General features: G+C 39.8%; 1 protein-coding gene across 2 annotated transcripts in view; it reads left to right on the top strand.

Annotated features, from left to right (window-relative positions):
* AOX1 (aldehyde oxidase 1) overlaps nt 1-17,783 on the top strand; it is a 39,505-nt gene that overhangs the window by 14,904 nt on the left and 6,818 nt on the right. For both annotated transcript variants that reach the window (XM_065637389.1, XM_065637390.1), the window contains exons 17-30: nt 1,614-1,783; nt 3,321-3,447; nt 3,962-4,084; nt 5,283-5,379; nt 5,825-5,949; nt 7,239-7,372; nt 8,654-8,741; nt 9,726-9,812; nt 12,028-12,219; nt 12,502-12,729; nt 13,521-13,616; nt 14,322-14,450; nt 14,925-14,999; nt 16,712-16,764. In XM_065637389.1, the coding sequence (XP_065493461.1) occupies nt 1,614-1,783; nt 3,321-3,447; nt 3,962-4,084; nt 5,283-5,379; nt 5,825-5,949; nt 7,239-7,372; nt 8,654-8,741; nt 9,726-9,812; nt 12,028-12,219; nt 12,502-12,729; nt 13,521-13,616; nt 14,322-14,450; nt 14,925-14,999; nt 16,712-16,764 (1,724 nt within the window). The remainder of the gene's footprint in view (nt 1-1,613; nt 1,784-3,320; nt 3,448-3,961; nt 4,085-5,282; nt 5,380-5,824; nt 5,950-7,238; nt 7,373-8,653; nt 8,742-9,725; nt 9,813-12,027; nt 12,220-12,501; nt 12,730-13,520; nt 13,617-14,321; nt 14,451-14,924; nt 15,000-16,711; nt 16,765-17,783) is intronic.

Below are 17,783 nucleotides of genomic sequence, written 5' to 3'. Positions count from 1 at the left end.
CAAGTGATTTTATTCTAAGATCGTTCTGTGCTTTATAAGATTTGATTTTAAAAGTCCAAGTCTACAGCTACAACTACAGTGTTCTTGTCTCAAAATACACTTTTCTGAAGATCTCAGAGGGCTCTTAGGCCTGACTGTAGGCTTAGGAATCACGGTGGAGTTGGTGTTGGCTGGCTGATCAAACTACCAAGAGTATTCCAGAAGTGAGCAGCAGAGCGCAGCAGAGAACACCTCTCGGGTTTTCTGAGCTCACCCTTGTGCCTCCATCATGGTGGGATCTCCTGCAAGGATTTTTGGCATTTTGATAGCCTCAGTACACAAGTAAAAATCTCAAGCTTTTGAAAACCTGAAGAAAATTCCAGTGAAATCTGGGTAAACATTTTTTTTTTTTCATTTTCAGATATTCTTTAGAATAACATTTTAGCTTTAACTACTTTAAATTTGTTCAAGTTGTTGTCTTTGGCTTCCTTCAGAGTTGTCGTCGTCAAAAAAAAAAGACACTACAGACTTAGAAAAGGGGCCAGGATCAAAGGAATTAGTTCTCTATGGCTTTCAGCAATTTATTATCCAGCTGCCAGAAAGTGACTAAACAACAGAAATGGAAATAGTTTGATATTCAGATCAGTAGGCACTGAGCAACAGAAATTATTTAGAAACCCAGAAAAACTGTTTTACACTTTAAATTTTGCAGGTCCCTCTTTTTTTCTGGAGTGCTTCATCTGCATGTTCCTGAAAGAGAAATACCTGTTCATTCTGGCAGTGGAGAAGTTCAGATGGTTTGGCTGAGACCCCCATTTGAGGAACCTGAGACAGTCAAGTGAAAAATGTCTGTTCTTGGCCTTGGTGATAGCAGATGATGTGCCAGAAAGTGCAGGAGGTACAAATGTGTAGCCAGAACACTCGTGCGCTGGAAGCTATAGAAGAAAAAAGGCTTTGAGTTGTGAGCCATTAACTAGTTCTAAATGTAGAAAAGGAAAAAGTTTGTGTGAACACTTACCCAGAAACTGGAAAAGTGTGCTGGAGGTTGGTAGCAATTGGCAAGGCAGAATTAATGGGCAACAATTAACTTTGAAGAAAGACTGAGCAAAATAAAGTTAAGAAGGCATTAAATTCATACACAGGTGCAAGGAAATAAAATTGTGAAGGAAATATTCAAACAACATTTTCTCACTGATTTATATTGATCAGTTGCAATCTTTCAGTGAGGAAGACAAATCCCAGGAGTCACTGCAAATAACTCAAAATACAACACTGGTAAAATACAGAGCCAAATCTTCTGAGAATAATTTGGAAAAATATCAAAGCTTCATGACACCAATCAGTAAAGGAGGAGACTGTCCTGAAAAAGAAGTGCTATTTGTATCACTTTGATGTGAACAATTAAGGAAAAAAATCCAAGCAGACCCACCTGTGCAATGCTCTCAGGAGGCTCCTTAAGAGAAGCAATGGAAGAAATCCCCAGGAGCAACAGTCAGTCTGTTTCCAATATTGAACCAGAAGATGACAATATGAACAGTTGTTCCTTCATCTGGTTTTCTGATTAATAGAAGAATAACGTGACTGTTATTTTTTTTAACTGTTTGGGGATGGGGTGTGTGTTTTTGATTGTACAGGACATAGACCCGAGTCAGTCTCCCCAGGATCCTGTAGGACGGCCCATTATGCACCAGTCTGGAATTAAGCATGCCACTGGTGAAGCCGTTTACATCGATGACCTTCCTTTGGTGGATGGAGAGCTCTTCCTGGCTGTCGTCACTAGTTCCAGAGCTCATGCGAAGATTGTGTAAGTGTTCAAAGTGTGTCTGAAGAAAGCATTATTATGAATTGCTGTCTGAGATGTTTAGAGCAGACTACAACGTTGCAGCAACAAGGTAGCAAAGCTCCTTTGAGGCCTAAGAAGAGAGGAAGATGGGAAGAGGATTTTCTTTTGAAAGAAAATTGGTTTTACTTATGTTTTTATACTGCCAAGACACACCTATTATCACAGAATCACAGAATGTTTGGGATTGGAAGGGACCTCGAAAGATCATCTAGTCCAATCCCCCTGCCAGAGCAGGAACACCTAGGTGAGGTTACACAGGAAGGCGTCCAGGCGGGTTTTGAATGTCTCCAGAGAAGGAGAATCCACAACCCCCCTGGGCAGCCTGTTCCAGTGTTCCGTCACCCTCACTGAGAAGAAGTTTCTTCTCACATTTAAGTGGAACCTCTTGTGTTCCAGCTTGAACCCATTACCCCTTGTCTTACTGTTGGTTGTCACCGAGAAGAGCCTGGCTCCATCCTCGTGACACCCACCCTTTATATATTTATAAACATTGATGAGGTCACCCCTCAGTCTCCTCTTCTCCAAGCTAAAGAGACCCAGCTCCCTCAGCCTTTCCTCATAAGGGAGATGCTCCACTCCCTTAATCATCTTTGTGGCCCTGCGCTGGACTCTCTCCATCAGTTCCCTATTCCTATTCCTATTCCCTATTCCTATTCTAGCAGTTTGTTCAACATTCAGGCACCAAAATGCACATAACCAAGTTGTGTGCCCAGCATTCAGGCACCAAGACGTATTCAGGTGGTCTGGTCAGGATTAATTGTGATGATGAGGAAGACTGGGGCTGCAAGCTGTAGAGTCCTTGTCATATTTCCATATTTCATAGGTTGGTGATAGTATGCTGGGTTTGGATGGGCTCTTTTTGGTACCATCAAGGAGCCGACATCTCCCCCATCTCTGTGAGTCACTGGGATTTATTTACTTTCCTTTGTCTTCTGATCCCAGTGTCCAGAGAAGATGCCTGTAGCTGTGCTGGGATCTTGATGTCCTGCTAAACTGGGTGCTGTCAAAATGTGCCATTCTTATAGACCTTCTGCCATTCCTTCTGATCCTTCTACACCCACACATTCCCATTCATTCTCCATTTATACTGGACTTGCCATTTCTCTTATAATTTTCTACATGAAGTCTCCATTTGCTGATACTTATTTGGATCAGTTTGAGATCTGTGTAGGCTGTGAGGTCTTAGAAACTTGCAAGTGTAGCATGATAATCGTGCGGTGCTTTTTCTTAAATCAATGCAGCTCAGGCAGTCTTATGGGCCAACGATGTCCCTGTTGCATCTGGAGTATTTCCTAGAAGTAAAGCAGGATAGTAGAATTGTGAATTGCCTTTGACCTGCACTTCTTCCCATGCTGGAGATAGAAGGAAAAGACACGTGTGAACCTATGAGGAAGTCCTGGCAGCACAACAAACGCAGCTCTATATTGTGTTCTCTTCCCCTGTGCAACACCTTGTAAAAGTAACAAATTGCGCTTCTCTCTTCCCATGTCCCAATCAGATCTATAGATACCTCAGAGGCTCTAAAAGGACCGGGTGTGTTCGATATCATAACAGCTCATGATGTACCAGCTACAAATGAGTTTTACTACTCCGATGATCCAGAGATTATATTTGCAAGAAATGAGGTATAACTACAATCTCTTTTTTTAACTGATTTTGTTCATTTTTACTTTTTTCCTTCAGATTTTTGTAATGAAATATTACTTCCTGACTCTTTAATTTCTGTATTGTGTGTACATGAGGGAATCACTTTAGGCATATAGCAAGGTAAATTCTTATAATTTTTTTCCCACTCTCTTTTCAACTTCAAAATAGCTGATGTGCATTATATTTTGCCTAGGGAAAAATAAATAAATCAGTAGAATACTATTTAACCTAACAAAACCATCTGAGTTGTTGGAAAAGTATATTTCATTGAAAATTAGGCTCCCAAATCACTTATCCATTTTTAATAGTGTTTTTTGCTTGATTCCCCAGTCCTACTGGTATTTCTAATGATTTGTTAGCTTCATGGATGATCTAAAGAATGCAAGGATCCTAAGTCAAAACAAAATTCTAAAAAGGAAATGTGAATAGTGGTTACATGAAAGAAGAATATCAGCAGCACCTGTGGGAATGATGTGAATGTGTATTTCACAGGTGATTTGTGTGGGTCAGATTGTCTGTGCTGTGGCTGCAGATTCAGATGTTCATGCCAAACAAGCAGCTGCAAAAGTGAAGATAGAGTATGAAGTGCTGGAACCAGTGATCTTAACAATTGAGGTACCAATAATTTCTTTTTTCTTCCCCCCCCCCCCCCCCCCCTTTTTTTTTTCCCTATATAAGCAATGGAAGAAGCAGTTCAAACTCTTCAGTTGCTTTTGAAACATGATTTTCTAAGGAAACAAGGTGAATACAAACGTCCAATTAACCAATCTGTCAGCCTCCCTATAAATAACTTTTCAACCTTTTGGATAATTTTGACCACTTGTCATAGATAGGCAACAGTCTCAAAGGTATTAAGGTCCCACAAGTTCAATAAAATGAACATAAGAGTAGAAAAGAAGAACCCTCTTAGTGTTCCCAGTGTTCCCAGTGAGGAGAAGGCAATGAACACACATGCTGGTTGGTTGTAGTTCTTTGGTAGCTCCCAGTTAGTCAATCCATGTGTTTATACTGGCCGAATGATCTCCTGATTATCTTCAGCATTTTGTATCTGTTGTCAGGGTAGCAAGCCAAAAAGTTAGGCTGGAGACATAGAAAATGTGGAGGGAAAGCAAAGGGAAAGGTGTTAGGGATGTAGAACATTTTAGAAATGGGATGTGGGATCCATAGGGGAAATGGGTTGATGCTGGGCTGATGAGATGTGTGGAAGTGAGGAACTAAGGACACGTGCAGGGAAGCACCATTAGTTCTGGTAGTCATTTTACAGCTTGTTTCCATAGCACATGTGGTATGTAAACAGAACCGTCTTTCTGGTACGAAAATAGAAGTAGTTTCTTTTTAACAACTGGCAGATTTTACTAATATTTCACTACAGCTGAAGCTCCAATTAAGTCTTATTAGAAGTAGAGCAAATCATACTTAATAAATAGATTCTATGTTTACCTAGTCCTTGTGATTTCTTCCCCTCTTAGTGGCATCACTCTTTGGATGATGGGGTTGCAATCTTACTCTGTGCTCTCTTGGTCGCTTGCTAGATGTATGAGAAGGAAGCGCAGGTTGAATAGACTGAACATGCTTCCTTCAGAAGCTGCTGTCATCGGTAACACCAGATACACCAGGAATTAATTGCTGGAACTGAATACACAGACTTATCAACAAGAACAGTAAAGTGATGAAATACAGTTGCTTATTGACTTAATAGCTGGTGGTTCAAATCTCTGAAGAGGATGGTGTTTATCCTGAGAGCAAAATGCCACAAGAAGCTGAAAAACTTTAAAATACTTGAAAAAACTAATTCCCTTTTTCTTCACTACAGGAAGCTATAAAACACAACTCGTTCTTTGAGCCAAAAAGAAAATTAGAACAAGGAAATGTTGATCAGGCATTTGAAACTGTTGATGATATAATTGAAGGTAAACTGCAGAATAAGTTTGGTGAGACGTTGTCAGTATTTGGGTTTGTCTGTCTGCTATTTAAGTCCCAGTTCGACCTTTTTTCCATAGAGCCATTAGGCCTCAGAAAGCTCTTGGTCAACTGGAAGAAAGTGTGATTAAACCTAGTGGTCTTGTGGTCCTGCTACTACTTCAATCTCATGCTTTGTTTAATTTATCTATGTTTTATTTAATATTGTCACTACTTGTAGGTAATATTGTGTTACTATTAATCAAGTTCTGTTACTGCCACTGGAACGAGACCAATTTAATCCTGCAAGGAATTTCCTCTGTTTCACACAAGAAGCATCAGAAGATTTGACACTGATTACCACAATTTACATGACAATGGACAGTTCATTCTTTCGGGGTTCATTTCTTCTGTCCTTTTCCCTCAGTAACACTTGTGTTTTTCTCTTCGGGTCAGGAGAGATTCACATTGGGGGACAGGAACACTTTTACCTGGAGACTCAGAGTGTGCGTGCTGTTCCAAAAGGAGAGGATAAAGAAATGGATGTGTATGTATCAACACAGCATCCAGCATTTATTCAGGTAATACAAAGCATTCTCAGAGAAAGTGGCTGAACCTGCAACAATAGAGCTTTTTAAGTTGGGTTTACAGATTCATCTTAGCAGTTTAGAAGCGGTAGGAACATGAAATTGCACATGTGGATTATCCAACAACAGCTGCTCTGTAGTACTGCTGTATCCTGGTAGACACTGACCACTACACCACGAGGATAAGGAGGAAGGAAAAGTCTCTTCTTTCCCTTTGAACAAAGTACCTCGTGCCCCACTGTCGTAGGCATGAAAAGCTCCCTGTGGAGTGCCGAGGCTCCTCCATCCCCGTTGGCTTTCCGCTATCTTTCACTAGGTCAAGTTCCTCAAAGCCCCGTCCAACCTGACCTTGAACGCTTCCAACGATGGGGCATCCACAACTTCTCTGGGCAACCCGCTCCAGTGTCTCGCCACCCTCTTGTAAAAAATTTCTTTCTTATGTCCAATCTAAACCTACCCTATTTCAGTTTAAAACTGTTGCCCCTTGTCCTGTCAGTACAGGCCTTGCTAAAAAGTCTTTCTGTTTCTTATAAGCCCCCTTTATATGTGGAAAGGCTCCTCAAGCTTTCTCTTCTCCAGGCTGAAGAGCTCCAACTCTCTCAGCCTTCCTTCACAGGAGCAGTGCTCCAGCCCTTGGATCATTTAACGATGGCAAATGGTAAAGCAAGCGCTGACATAGCATGTGGTCTACATATGGTCTACAACAGCTGTGGTGCGTGAAGCTGAGAGTATTGCAGACTCAACACTGGCATTTTGTGTTCAAAGCCCAGTTCAGCTCCTTTCATCATTCCTGTTATTATTGTATTGCCAATAGCCAAGCAGCATGAAGAACTTCGTGTTTGAGCAAATGTTTTGAAGCAAGAACATTTCTGACACTAGCAAGCTGTAGATTATTAAAAAACAGGTTTTATTTGAATTAAAAATTAAAATCAATTTTGTGATCTTAGTAATAAAACTAATAAAAACTGTATTCTAATCCCTTCTTCTTACACCTGAAACTTCTGACTGTTTCGGTCATGAAATCCAAAGGTGTTACTTCTCACTTTTGTCCATGGCCATTTCACAGTCTCCATAGTAGAGATTTTAAATATGAACACTGCTGAGTGTTTGTTACCTTTTTCTTGCTTTTTAACCTAGGGTAAAGGAAAATTATTTTCATCCGATTTAAAACCAAACCAATTAGAAACATCTATGGAATCCTTTTCTAGAAAATGTTTTTATTTCAGAACCTAACTTTTAGTCTTGGTTTGTGTTGGCATAAAAGATCCAAACTGGTTTTACAGGAGATGGTAGCTGCAAGTTTGGGCGTTCCAGCCAACAGGATCATGTGCCATGTTAGACGAGTTGGTGGAGCTTTTGGTGGGAAACTCCTGAAAGCTGGTTTACTGGCATCTGTTGCTGCAGTGGCAGCTAACAAGTAAGTGTGGGGTGTGCGTATGGGATCCAAAGAGAAAATAGGGTGAACAAGTTTTGCTTTTTGGCTCAAATGCTTTCTCCTTTCCCAAAGTCACTCGCCAAAAAGTCATAAAATCCTGACTGTCCACATTTTGTCAGACCGTTCAGTGCATTTCTTTGTTTTGTTTTGCTAGCAGCTCCAGCCCCAACTAAATTAATGGGACTTGAAGAAATCGGTGTTGGTATAGGCTAGAACTGTTGTTGAAACAATTAGCATTTCAAAAGGACAAGTCCTGAACTGCTGACATCAAAACATGACATCGACCATCCAGATGTGAACTTCCCTGGCACAGCAGGGTGCGGAAGGATGAGTTCATGAGTAGAACTGCTTTTAAGAACAAGGAGTTCTAGTTCAGTCTCCTACGTCTTTCACACAAAACTAGCTTAGATCTGTTAGATATGATGCTTTTGCTAATACTACTTGAGTTAGTTTAGGAACCTTAATACATAAAGCTCCATCCTCCACCCTCCAAATTGGACAGGACAATACTGGCAACTGTCTGTCAGGGGATAGTAGTTTGTTTTATAAGCATAACTGATTCGCTGCAGAATGCACATCCGGCTGCATCCTGTTTTAGCTAAAATGGTCTTGTAATCTGAGTGGCTAGTTCAGTGCATTTCCCTTTTTACTGCTGTCACTGTTGGACGAACTGCTCTGGATTATTTTTAGCCATGTTATCTGTGTTTTGGATTAACCAGGCCATGCTAAAAGTAATCATTTTATAGTTTAAACCATCTTTTTTATTGTTAGGACTTTATTTTACATCTTATATACATGTTTTCAAAAGTAACTATTTAAAATGCTATATGCATTTGTAGACTAATTTTCATCGTTTTGTTATTATCCGTGTTCTGGTTTTATTCAAAGGCATCCTATTTCAATACAATTCTGAATAGCCCAGAGGTGAGTATTTCTTGCTTAAGGTTGAGTGCTACCTGCTGTTAGCTCACTTAACGTGGTTCAGTCTGTAACACTGAAATACCCATTTCTTCAGAAGAAGTTTGCACTGAGTTGTCTTGTTGGCTTTCAAGACGTGAAGTGAAAATCCTGACAAGATTATAAATGCAAAAAAAAAAAGAACTCTGGAAATAAATTTAAGCATATGTTTAAGCCTAGTAAAGTTAAATTTAATCTAAGTGCATGTTTATATGCATGGCTAGATCTGGATACATGATGAATAGCCGTCTTGTTAATAACATCTCTTATTTTGACTGAAATTTGGCTTTTCTTTTGTTGATTTAGAACCAGCAGAGCAGTCCGTCTTATTCTGAGCCGAGGGGATGATATGTTAATCACTGGTGGCCGACATCCTTTTCTTGGTAAATATAAAGTGAGTGTCACAAGAATTCAGTGAAAAAAATACCTCCCCATATTCTGCGAATAAGTATTTCAGTGTTACTGGTTAATATTTGTTCTATTAATGGAAATGAGTATGATCACTTTTAAAATAAAACAACTGGCTAGGAAACCAAGAGACGAAGTTGCTATACAGCCCTTTCTCTGCTTCTGCCTCTGTCTCTGCAGGGGTTTGGTTTGATTTTTCTAGTCCCTTCATGTCATTTTCCTTCTATATCAATAGCTCTTTCTGCGAATAGGATGCCAAACCAGCTCAGGCTTCTGCAGAGGTTTATTTTAAACCGCCCATATGGTTGGGTTCACACAAAGGAGCAGCTAGTTTTTCACAGGAACGGTGTCATACAGGAAACCTCACCCTATGGAGGAAGTTAATCTCTTCCCTGCTCATGCACTGTCATCAGTCATAACTTTTCATTAGGACAAATTCTGCCGCCTTTTCCATCTCTACGACACAGGAAAAGTAAGAGAGGTTTTATCGGGTGCTTCCCTTCAGGTGAAAATGAGCTGTAGCTCATGTTGAGGTGAAAAGAGAGATGTGAGACAAAGAGAACATGTCTTCGTTAAGAAAAACAAATGTCAGACTCCATCTACCAGACGCTGTTCGTACTGTCAGAGCAAGATTTGACTTGGCCTGCAGTGGACATTCCTACATGACACGCGTATCAGCCATCTCAGGCAATATGCAGGAAACCACTGGGCTTCCTTGCTGCTTCCTCTCCAAGGGGCTGATGTTGCTGGTTATCAGCTGTATCTCTACAGGTGCCAGGTGGGAAAGCCAGCGTCTCAGGAACACACTTTCATTCTCTCTTGCCCTTCTATAGTTTCACTGAACGCTGCCCAGAAATCAATAGCGCAGTAAGACCCTGATTGTGTGGCTTACATTCATTTTCAAAATCTGCAAGCACGGAAGAAATGAATGAATGCCAAGATCTAAATAGGTTATTGTTGATCCTTCTAGGTTGGCTTCATGAATGATGGTAGGATCAAAGCGGTGGATGCCCAATATTACATTAATGGAGGATGCACCCCTGATGAATCAGTCCTGGTAAGGATTTTCTAAGCTGATAGATCTTACAGGATGGAGGGAAAATGCTGAAGGCCAAATCCCCTTGCCACGTGTATTGTTCATCATATAGCCGTTTGATGTAGGGACTGTGCCTTGTAGGAAAATCTACACCTAGTGCTTTAACCTTTCCTTATTCAGTTCAGCGAAGCACTATACTGCTGCTTGATATTTTTCTACACATTCAATTCATGAGTGGTTTATCAGGCTTATTTTTGCATTATAAACTTGTCAACTATCAATGTATTCCTTTTAATATACATATTGCATTTATGCCTGCTGAAAGCTTTATGTCTACAAGGCTAGAAAGACCTTTCTTAACCTTCAGAAAATTCATAGTGATAGTTGACCTGTTGCTATCTCCATGCATTTTTTTACTGGGTCTCTGTGTTTTGTGCTGAATACCTCAGTTCCTCACTTACAGGTCTTCAAAGTATAAAATGTTGCTTGGTTTGCTATCAGTCACTAGCTATTTGTGTTTGCATAGGCTATTCTAGCTGTAATTGAAATGTTTGAGGTTACTGCCCCTCACCTGCTTGTCATTGCCCCACCTGTGGGTATTTTCTGGACTCTGGAATCTGTCAGTGTAAGTGCCCAGGCTATTGCTGCCTAGCGTGGTTCTGAAAAATAACCCGGGTTAGAAACAAATCTATGATCAAAAGCATGAACTTTAATGCAGATCACATGTCAAAACCATCTTAAGATGAAGTTCTGCAATGATACAGTGAAGCTGGACCTGGAACTGGAGGCAGTGATAACCAGCTGAGAAACCTTTCCCTCCAACCCAGCTGCAGCTGGAATAGCACGTGATAACAGCCTAACTCTCTGACATCGCTCCCTAATGAATGACATCAATAACCAGTGCTCTAGCTGTGTGATTCCTTTTGATCCAATTAGTATAGCATTAATAATTCAACGCTTTTAAAAGCAGAATTGGGCTTATTTGAAATAAAATTATAAGCTTTACCTAACTTACAGCCCAGGGTTTTTTCTGGGCCAGTGTGATTTATCTCTGTGTTCCTAAGAAAGTATTGTGGGATTTATTCTTTCTTCAGAGAGGACCTTCTTCTGTGGGAACCTAGCTGTAGAGAGGGCCGAGATGCTTGGTGTTCATCGTAATAACGACTGGTCTTCCAGCATGGAAGTTGAACTCCAGTAATCTATGCTTCACTTAGTTATCGTTCAGTTAGCAAAAATAATGTCTTTTAATTCTCTGTGATTGCATCAAGATTAGAACAGACGTGTCTGGGAAGAAACTTTGGCACATTGTATTCTCTCTGATTTATCCGTAACCCTTTTAAGACTGATCAGCTTCATACACATACTTTCTCTGAAGTTTGTAAAAGTTGTGGTCATAATTAAAAAAAACACTTTCAAAAATAACATTTCAACTTGTATTTCATAAGTGAAAAAAGTAGCATTATATGACACTATTTATATGCATAATTATTACAGCAAAACGATCTTCAGTTCTTTATATGCAGAAATGTTATGAACTTTATCTTTTAAAGTTCAGCAGAAATACAGGCTTAAATTTACCATTCTGAGAAATCTATTTAACGTTGAAGAGACCCAGTGGCCTCTTCATGAGGCATCAAAACATTTTAAAACTTTTTATTTTGGTACTGACTCGTAGAGCCTGATTTGCAGTATCTAATATGGGATTTTCCTTTTCTTGTGTTTTTGTGTTTGTCATGTGAAATGCCTAAAAGAAGACACAGTAGACTGCAGTACCTGTCCATTCTGGTGGAAGTAAACCTCTAACTGTGAATTTCCACAGGACGTGATAGTTCAGAATGCTTTCAGCATTTCATTTCATAGATCCCGTTGCTTTAAATCTCATCTGCCTGTATTTAGTTCTGTGTGGCTTTCCATATCAAAGTGGGAGCAAAATCAATGTAATATGAAGCAGCTGTTAATCCTTAACTACTGACCAGCACTCCACTCGTAGGAACATCAGCTGTGTTCTGTGAATATCAAAAAAGAACTGAAAACTAACATGCTGCATGATGAGTGTATGAATAAAGTCTGCATGTGTGCATAAGAGTATTCTTACTATCAGTGAGTGACAGAAACCCAATTTGAAAGCTAATTGTCTCAAGTTAAGGTCTTTATATGAGGTGAGAAAGATTTAAATGTGAATTTGAAAGAAGCACTGTTCTGACATTGAACTATACCTGTTTGTCCCCTACCTCAGGTGGCAGAAGTAGCCTTATTAAAAATGGACAACGCATACAAGATTCCCAACTTGAGATGCTGTGCTTACACCTGCAAAACAAACTTGCCATCAAACACAGCGTTCCGAGGGTTTGGCTTTCCCCAGTCAGCGCTGGTGACAGAAACGTGGATCACAGGAGTTGCAGATAAAACCGGTTTATCACCAGAAAAGGTGACAAAATGAAGGCGTCTTCCCTCCTAAAATGAAGTCTCTGCGGTCTGAGAGTTAAAACCCTTTAGATTAGCTCAACTGTTTGAACAAATCTTTTCTAAGTTGAACATAATTTGTGCTAAAATTAATATTTTTTAAATCAGTGTCTAGTTGTTGAATGAATAGCGTGCTCTTAAAAACTGAATCAAACTGATAACTGTTCAAAAAACACTAGTAGTCCTCCTACATGGTCAGTCTACCTTTAACAAGATTATGTGATAGCTGTTCATTTTATTATTTCAGATTAGGGAAATCAACATGTATAAGGAGAACGAGCAGACACACTTCAAACAAAAGCTTGATCCACAAAACTTGAAACGGTGTTGGAATGAATGTATGGAGAAATCTGCGTTCTACAGTAGAAGAGCAGCTGTCAGTGAATTTAACAAACAAAACTACTGGAAGAAAAAAGGAATTGCCATTGTACCAATGAAGTTTCCATTCGGATTTGGCACACAGTATCTTTCTCAGGTTAGTTTCTTTAAAGAAAAGTGAGCTAAGCTTTTTATCCATACAAGATTTCGGTTACCTTACCATAGGATACAAAATGCGTTATCTTGCAACTTCTGCCAAACTATCATGCTCCTCATGGTTGTTCCCCGAAGGCTACGCTTTGAAGACGAAGTTTAAGGAAGAAAAGGAGGACAGTAGTACTTTTGGTTCTTTCTGTTTTGTTCATTGTAGGTGTCCAGTGCTTCTGGAATAGACAGCATTTTATCAACTGAAAATTAATTGGCAGACTTGTATCATATCAAATTGGCTGAAGTCACAGGGTCTTTGCAGTCTACACAGCGCTTCTTCCAGCTGAGTCCGGGAGGAAAATCTCATTCAGAACCTTCCCGCTGTGTCTAGTGCTGACAGTGGCCCAACCCAGGCAGCTGAAAAACCCATGTCCAAAGGCTCTAAAACATCAATGACCGAGAAAAAGGAACTTGCAGCAATTTGCGTGTGCAGCCACTAGTGAGGGAGGTCCTCAGGCTTCTTTTGGAACCATTGAGATATTGTTGCCCGGTGTAGATTTATTTCAGGATCTAGCAAGAGAAAAGGCAGATCTCCAAGGATTTGTATCTTTTTCTTTTGAAGTTCATTATAGACAAAGAACAGGGACTAGCATTCCAAATTTTGCCTTCTATTCAAAAACATTAAACAGATAAAGCGAAATATTCTGCAACACCGTGTCTGTCTTTTTTGATTCATCAGTTTGTCACCATGTACAACATATTTCTCACTAGTCTAATCTTGATTTTGTTTGTCTCTTTTAGGCTGCTGCTCTGGTTCATATTTATACTGATGGGTCTGTGCTTCTGACACATGGTGGAATTGAGATGGGGCAGGGTATTCATACAAAAATGATCCAGGTAACAAATGATCCAAGCAAATATCACCTTGTGCTTCATCTGTCATGCAGATCAACAGTGTGAAGGTTTTCTTCTTGGTTAGTTAGTGTACCAGTAGGACAGTTTATCGGTATAGCTGCTGCTCCTTTGCATTGATAGAGCCAGAGAGCAAAGATGCTTTCATTAAGAGTCACAGAGACAGGAAGAAAAAACAGATTGTTTGGGTTTCATTCTTCTAATGGTACGTGAAGAGGCTTATTAGAAATAAGATTTGAGGGGGGCTGATCACGTAAAACCCATGGTAAAAAATGGACAGTCAGCATTCAGATTCGTGTAGAGTCCAGACGGTATTATTATTATCATGTTTGTTTAATGGATAATTGAGAGACAGATCCGTAAAGGTATTTATCGAGTCAATGAAAGCCTGGGATCTGAGCCTGCATAATTTGCCCTAAGTCATACAGGATATAAGCAGCAAAATCAGGAACCACATGTTGGACTCCAGAGTCTCGATCCTGAGTTTGAGGACAGCTGAAACACTCCCCTTCTTTGCTGTTTCTTTGTGCTGACAAACTGGGCAGAACGATTTCAGCTGGAGGCTGGAAGAAGACTTGCTAGAACTTTATCTTTCCTGGTGTCGCTGACTTCTAGCAAGTACTGGGGAAGTGCTGGGGTGTTTAGAATGTTTTTAAAACAGAGAAGAATGTGGTGTTCTTCCTGAAACAGGTTGCTAGTCGGGAATTGAACATCCCCATGTCACGTATTCACTTCTGTGAAACGAGCACGACGACTGTTCCCAACGCATGTGCCTCAGTAGGATCTGCGGGGACGGATGTCAATGGCATGGCTGTGAAGGTAAAGAGCAGTACTTAGTTTAACAAAACACCCTGGCCCTTGTGGTATTTGATGCCTGCCAAACTTTAAGCACTAGTGATCCTCTAGAAATCAAGTCAGAGATTTCCAATAATACCACTGGAGGTTTCCCAGAAGAAACATGGCTTGTTGACAGTTCCTCAGTAATGGTGCTTATGCATCTTCAGAACATCATCTGAGCTTTCCCTGAAAGGCTTATGTTTGACAAAATCCTTGTTTCATATAACAAACTACCAAGTCCCAAACAAGTCTTGTATCCTGTTCTAAATCTACTGATTCCTGCAGATTCCAGCCCTTTTAAATTAACCCTTTGTTTGTATCTATCCCCTACCATACTTTTTCAAACTGAGATGACAGTAAAGCATATACTAATTAAGTGCTAACTAGAACATATCTTGAATGATATCAAATGTATCTGTGTTAATTTTGTGTTATATTCTCCTGAATTCTCACCAGGATGCTTGCCAAACTCTTCTGAAACGCCTGCAGCCGATCATCAACCAGAACCCAAAAGGGACCTGGAATGACTGGGTAAGACACGTGAATCCTACTAAATGTGGTTTCTGTCCTTGTGGAAACTGTGAGATATACACACACACACATATATATATAGTAGTCTATGAGTCTGCTCGGCTTAATAATCCTAAAGTTTAAAACTGCAGAAACAGGTTATTTCACAGAAAGATGGAGTGTAGGTGCTTGGTTTAGATATGTGGGAAACAAACCCTAGGTTATATCTAGTTGGAAAGGAGGAGAAGCTACCTGTGAAGTCACTTTTGGAGGCACAGAAGTTTTTAATATAGAAAAAAATATTGGCTTTTGCAGTAACATAAGCCAACGCAATTTCCCCTCAGACAAACCAGTGCCCAAAGACTGTCAGGGTATATGTATACAGTGTCAGTTTTCACACATGGCTGTTGCTTATTTTTACCAAATCAATCAAGAGAAGCCTCCTCAACCTCTTCTTTCCATCCCTCTTCCTTATGCAGTATATTGCAGAACTGCAAAAAAGTTAGCAGGAGTCCTCGCTTCCATTGCTGTAATACGTAATTAGTTATAGTATTAGTAATATTTGCAGTAGAGTAGTACACAAGTAGTGCTAAAGCTATTTACAGAAATGGGACCTGTCTGGTGCCCACTTCAAACTCAAATAGAATTTTAGGGCCAGAAACTGAATTTTATTAACTAAAAGCTTTCGGCTATAATATCAACTACTTTTATGAAGATATGGCGAGGAATGTAGTCCTATGTATGGAGATGTTAAAAGAAAACCGGTTTGTTATTTCTTCGTATCCAGTATTGCTTGTTATCTACGGCCTAATGCAAAGGGCAGTCCCTGCCTTGAGGCATTTACAGATTCAGTACACGAGGGTGTTTCTTCTCAAGTGATTAAATAGTATAATAACTGCAAAAATGCAAACACTTGCTTGGCAGTAGTAATTCCTCGCAATAGCAAATAATATTGAAATACGTGTAGCAGCTTGATAACCAGCAGCTACGTAGGCGAAGATAAAATCCAGTTCTCCTCTAATAGGTGCCAGATTAATTTGGATAATTTAGACACACCCAAAATATTAGCAGAAGTGGCTGACCTAAGAACGATTGTCAATATATGCAGAGAAAATCAATTTTGCGTCTTGCAAAGTCAGTAAAGTACAATTAATTAAAAACTTTTAAAAAGTAAAATAACTTCTTGACTTGTAAACTGAGTAAATCTAACAGGAGAATCACTGAGAGGGAATAGATTTAGGACCTCACATTGTCATTTTCACCACCAGCAGAACGACACTGCACAGAGCATTTCTCTTGTCAGCTGTCATTTTTGTGCAAAGAGGTCATGAGATCTTTGATCTCAGTGACTTATCAACCAGTTCTGTTCCATCGACAAAGAGGGATCCCTTTCTGTTGAACCTGAGCAGAAAAATGGAGCAGGGCCCTTCCTGACTATGGCATTAGCAGTAATAAAGATTCTGCAGGAGCCACTGTTGACAGGTCTGTTCCTTATTGTGTTGCCAAAAGAATTCAGATTGCTCATCAAAAGTTTAGTTCTATAGTATTAGGCATGGTGTACAGCTCAACAAGCTTAACTCAGCTGGTCTTCCTTGCCTTACAATTTGCTACAGTTTGGTTTTTAAGTAATATATGTAAATAAGTACATCTATGTACCTTAAGTAAAAATGTGTATGCTGTGTTCATTCCTGACTCCTTCCTTGGTTTACCACAAATGCTGCTGTATTTTACAGATTAAAGAAGCTTTTGAACAGAGTGTGAGTCTTTCAGCTACTGGCTACTTTAGGTAATATATTTTTGTTCCTTAAAAATGCATAGGTTAGACCAGGACTGATTTCTGAAGATAACCAATGCTGTGAATAGAGGTTTCTGTCTAATAGTTCTTTCTAATGGCCCAGCTCATGTTTTATGTAATACTTTGATTTATGGGAGATTGGAGTATGAAGTAGAAGTGCTAATTTATTCCTGGCCCTGTGGGGACTCTCTAGAAAGTATCAAATATTTCATCCCATCTTTGCTCCATGATTTGGCCATTGGCAAACCAGAAAGCACAAAAAAAGTGACTGCTGCCCATAAGAGCAGGTGTGCAAAGTGGGATACAGTTTACTTACTGGAGGCTGTATTGCTATAAGCTATAATTATTTTTGTACTAGAAATTATTTACACTTTTACCCACAAACGTGATCACACTGAGTAGCATGACAGGAATAACAAGTGGCAACATTAGAATATTTATCCAGCACACACCTGTAATCAGCAATAAGGTGCACTTGTGGACAATCAGGACCATTTCATTCTAGATCTGAACCTCAAGGTTATTTCTCTTTTGAGGAAGGAGAATTTTAAACATCTGGTTGAGTTTAAGAGAAAGCTCATGGTAATTAAAAAAAAAAAAAAAAAAGAATCAGATGCTGTCATTCAGCACTAATTGAAAGCTGGAGGGGGGAACCCCACATGAGAAGTGGGGTTGCTCACTGACCCCTGTTTTGGAGTCATTGTTTTGACCTCTTTGCTTCTGGAGCCTCAGAAAATTCCCCCCGTATAAACTCTTAGAGATGGCTTTATTCACAACATCACACTATAGCAGGACACGGGGGTCTTAAATACAGTTCCCACTGCTCTTTTCCAGTGCCGTCTCGTGGTCCTTTTTCTCGGAATTCTTTTACAGTGTTTATAAAGAACCAGAAAGAAAAATTCTTGTGCTGTAGCTCAGGTGGGATTCAAAGCAAAGCTGCTCTCTTATTCTGCTGTGCCATATATCTTGTCTCCCTCCGCCTGTATTTACCTACTTATCAGTCTATCAAT

The sequence above is a fragment of the Caloenas nicobarica genome, chromosome 6, assembly GCF_036013445.1.
Source record: "Caloenas nicobarica isolate bCalNic1 chromosome 6, bCalNic1.hap1, whole genome shotgun sequence".
NCBI lineage: Eukaryota > Metazoa > Chordata > Aves > Columbiformes > Columbidae > Caloenas > Caloenas nicobarica.
This window is presented reverse-complemented; position numbering and strand designations above follow the sequence as displayed.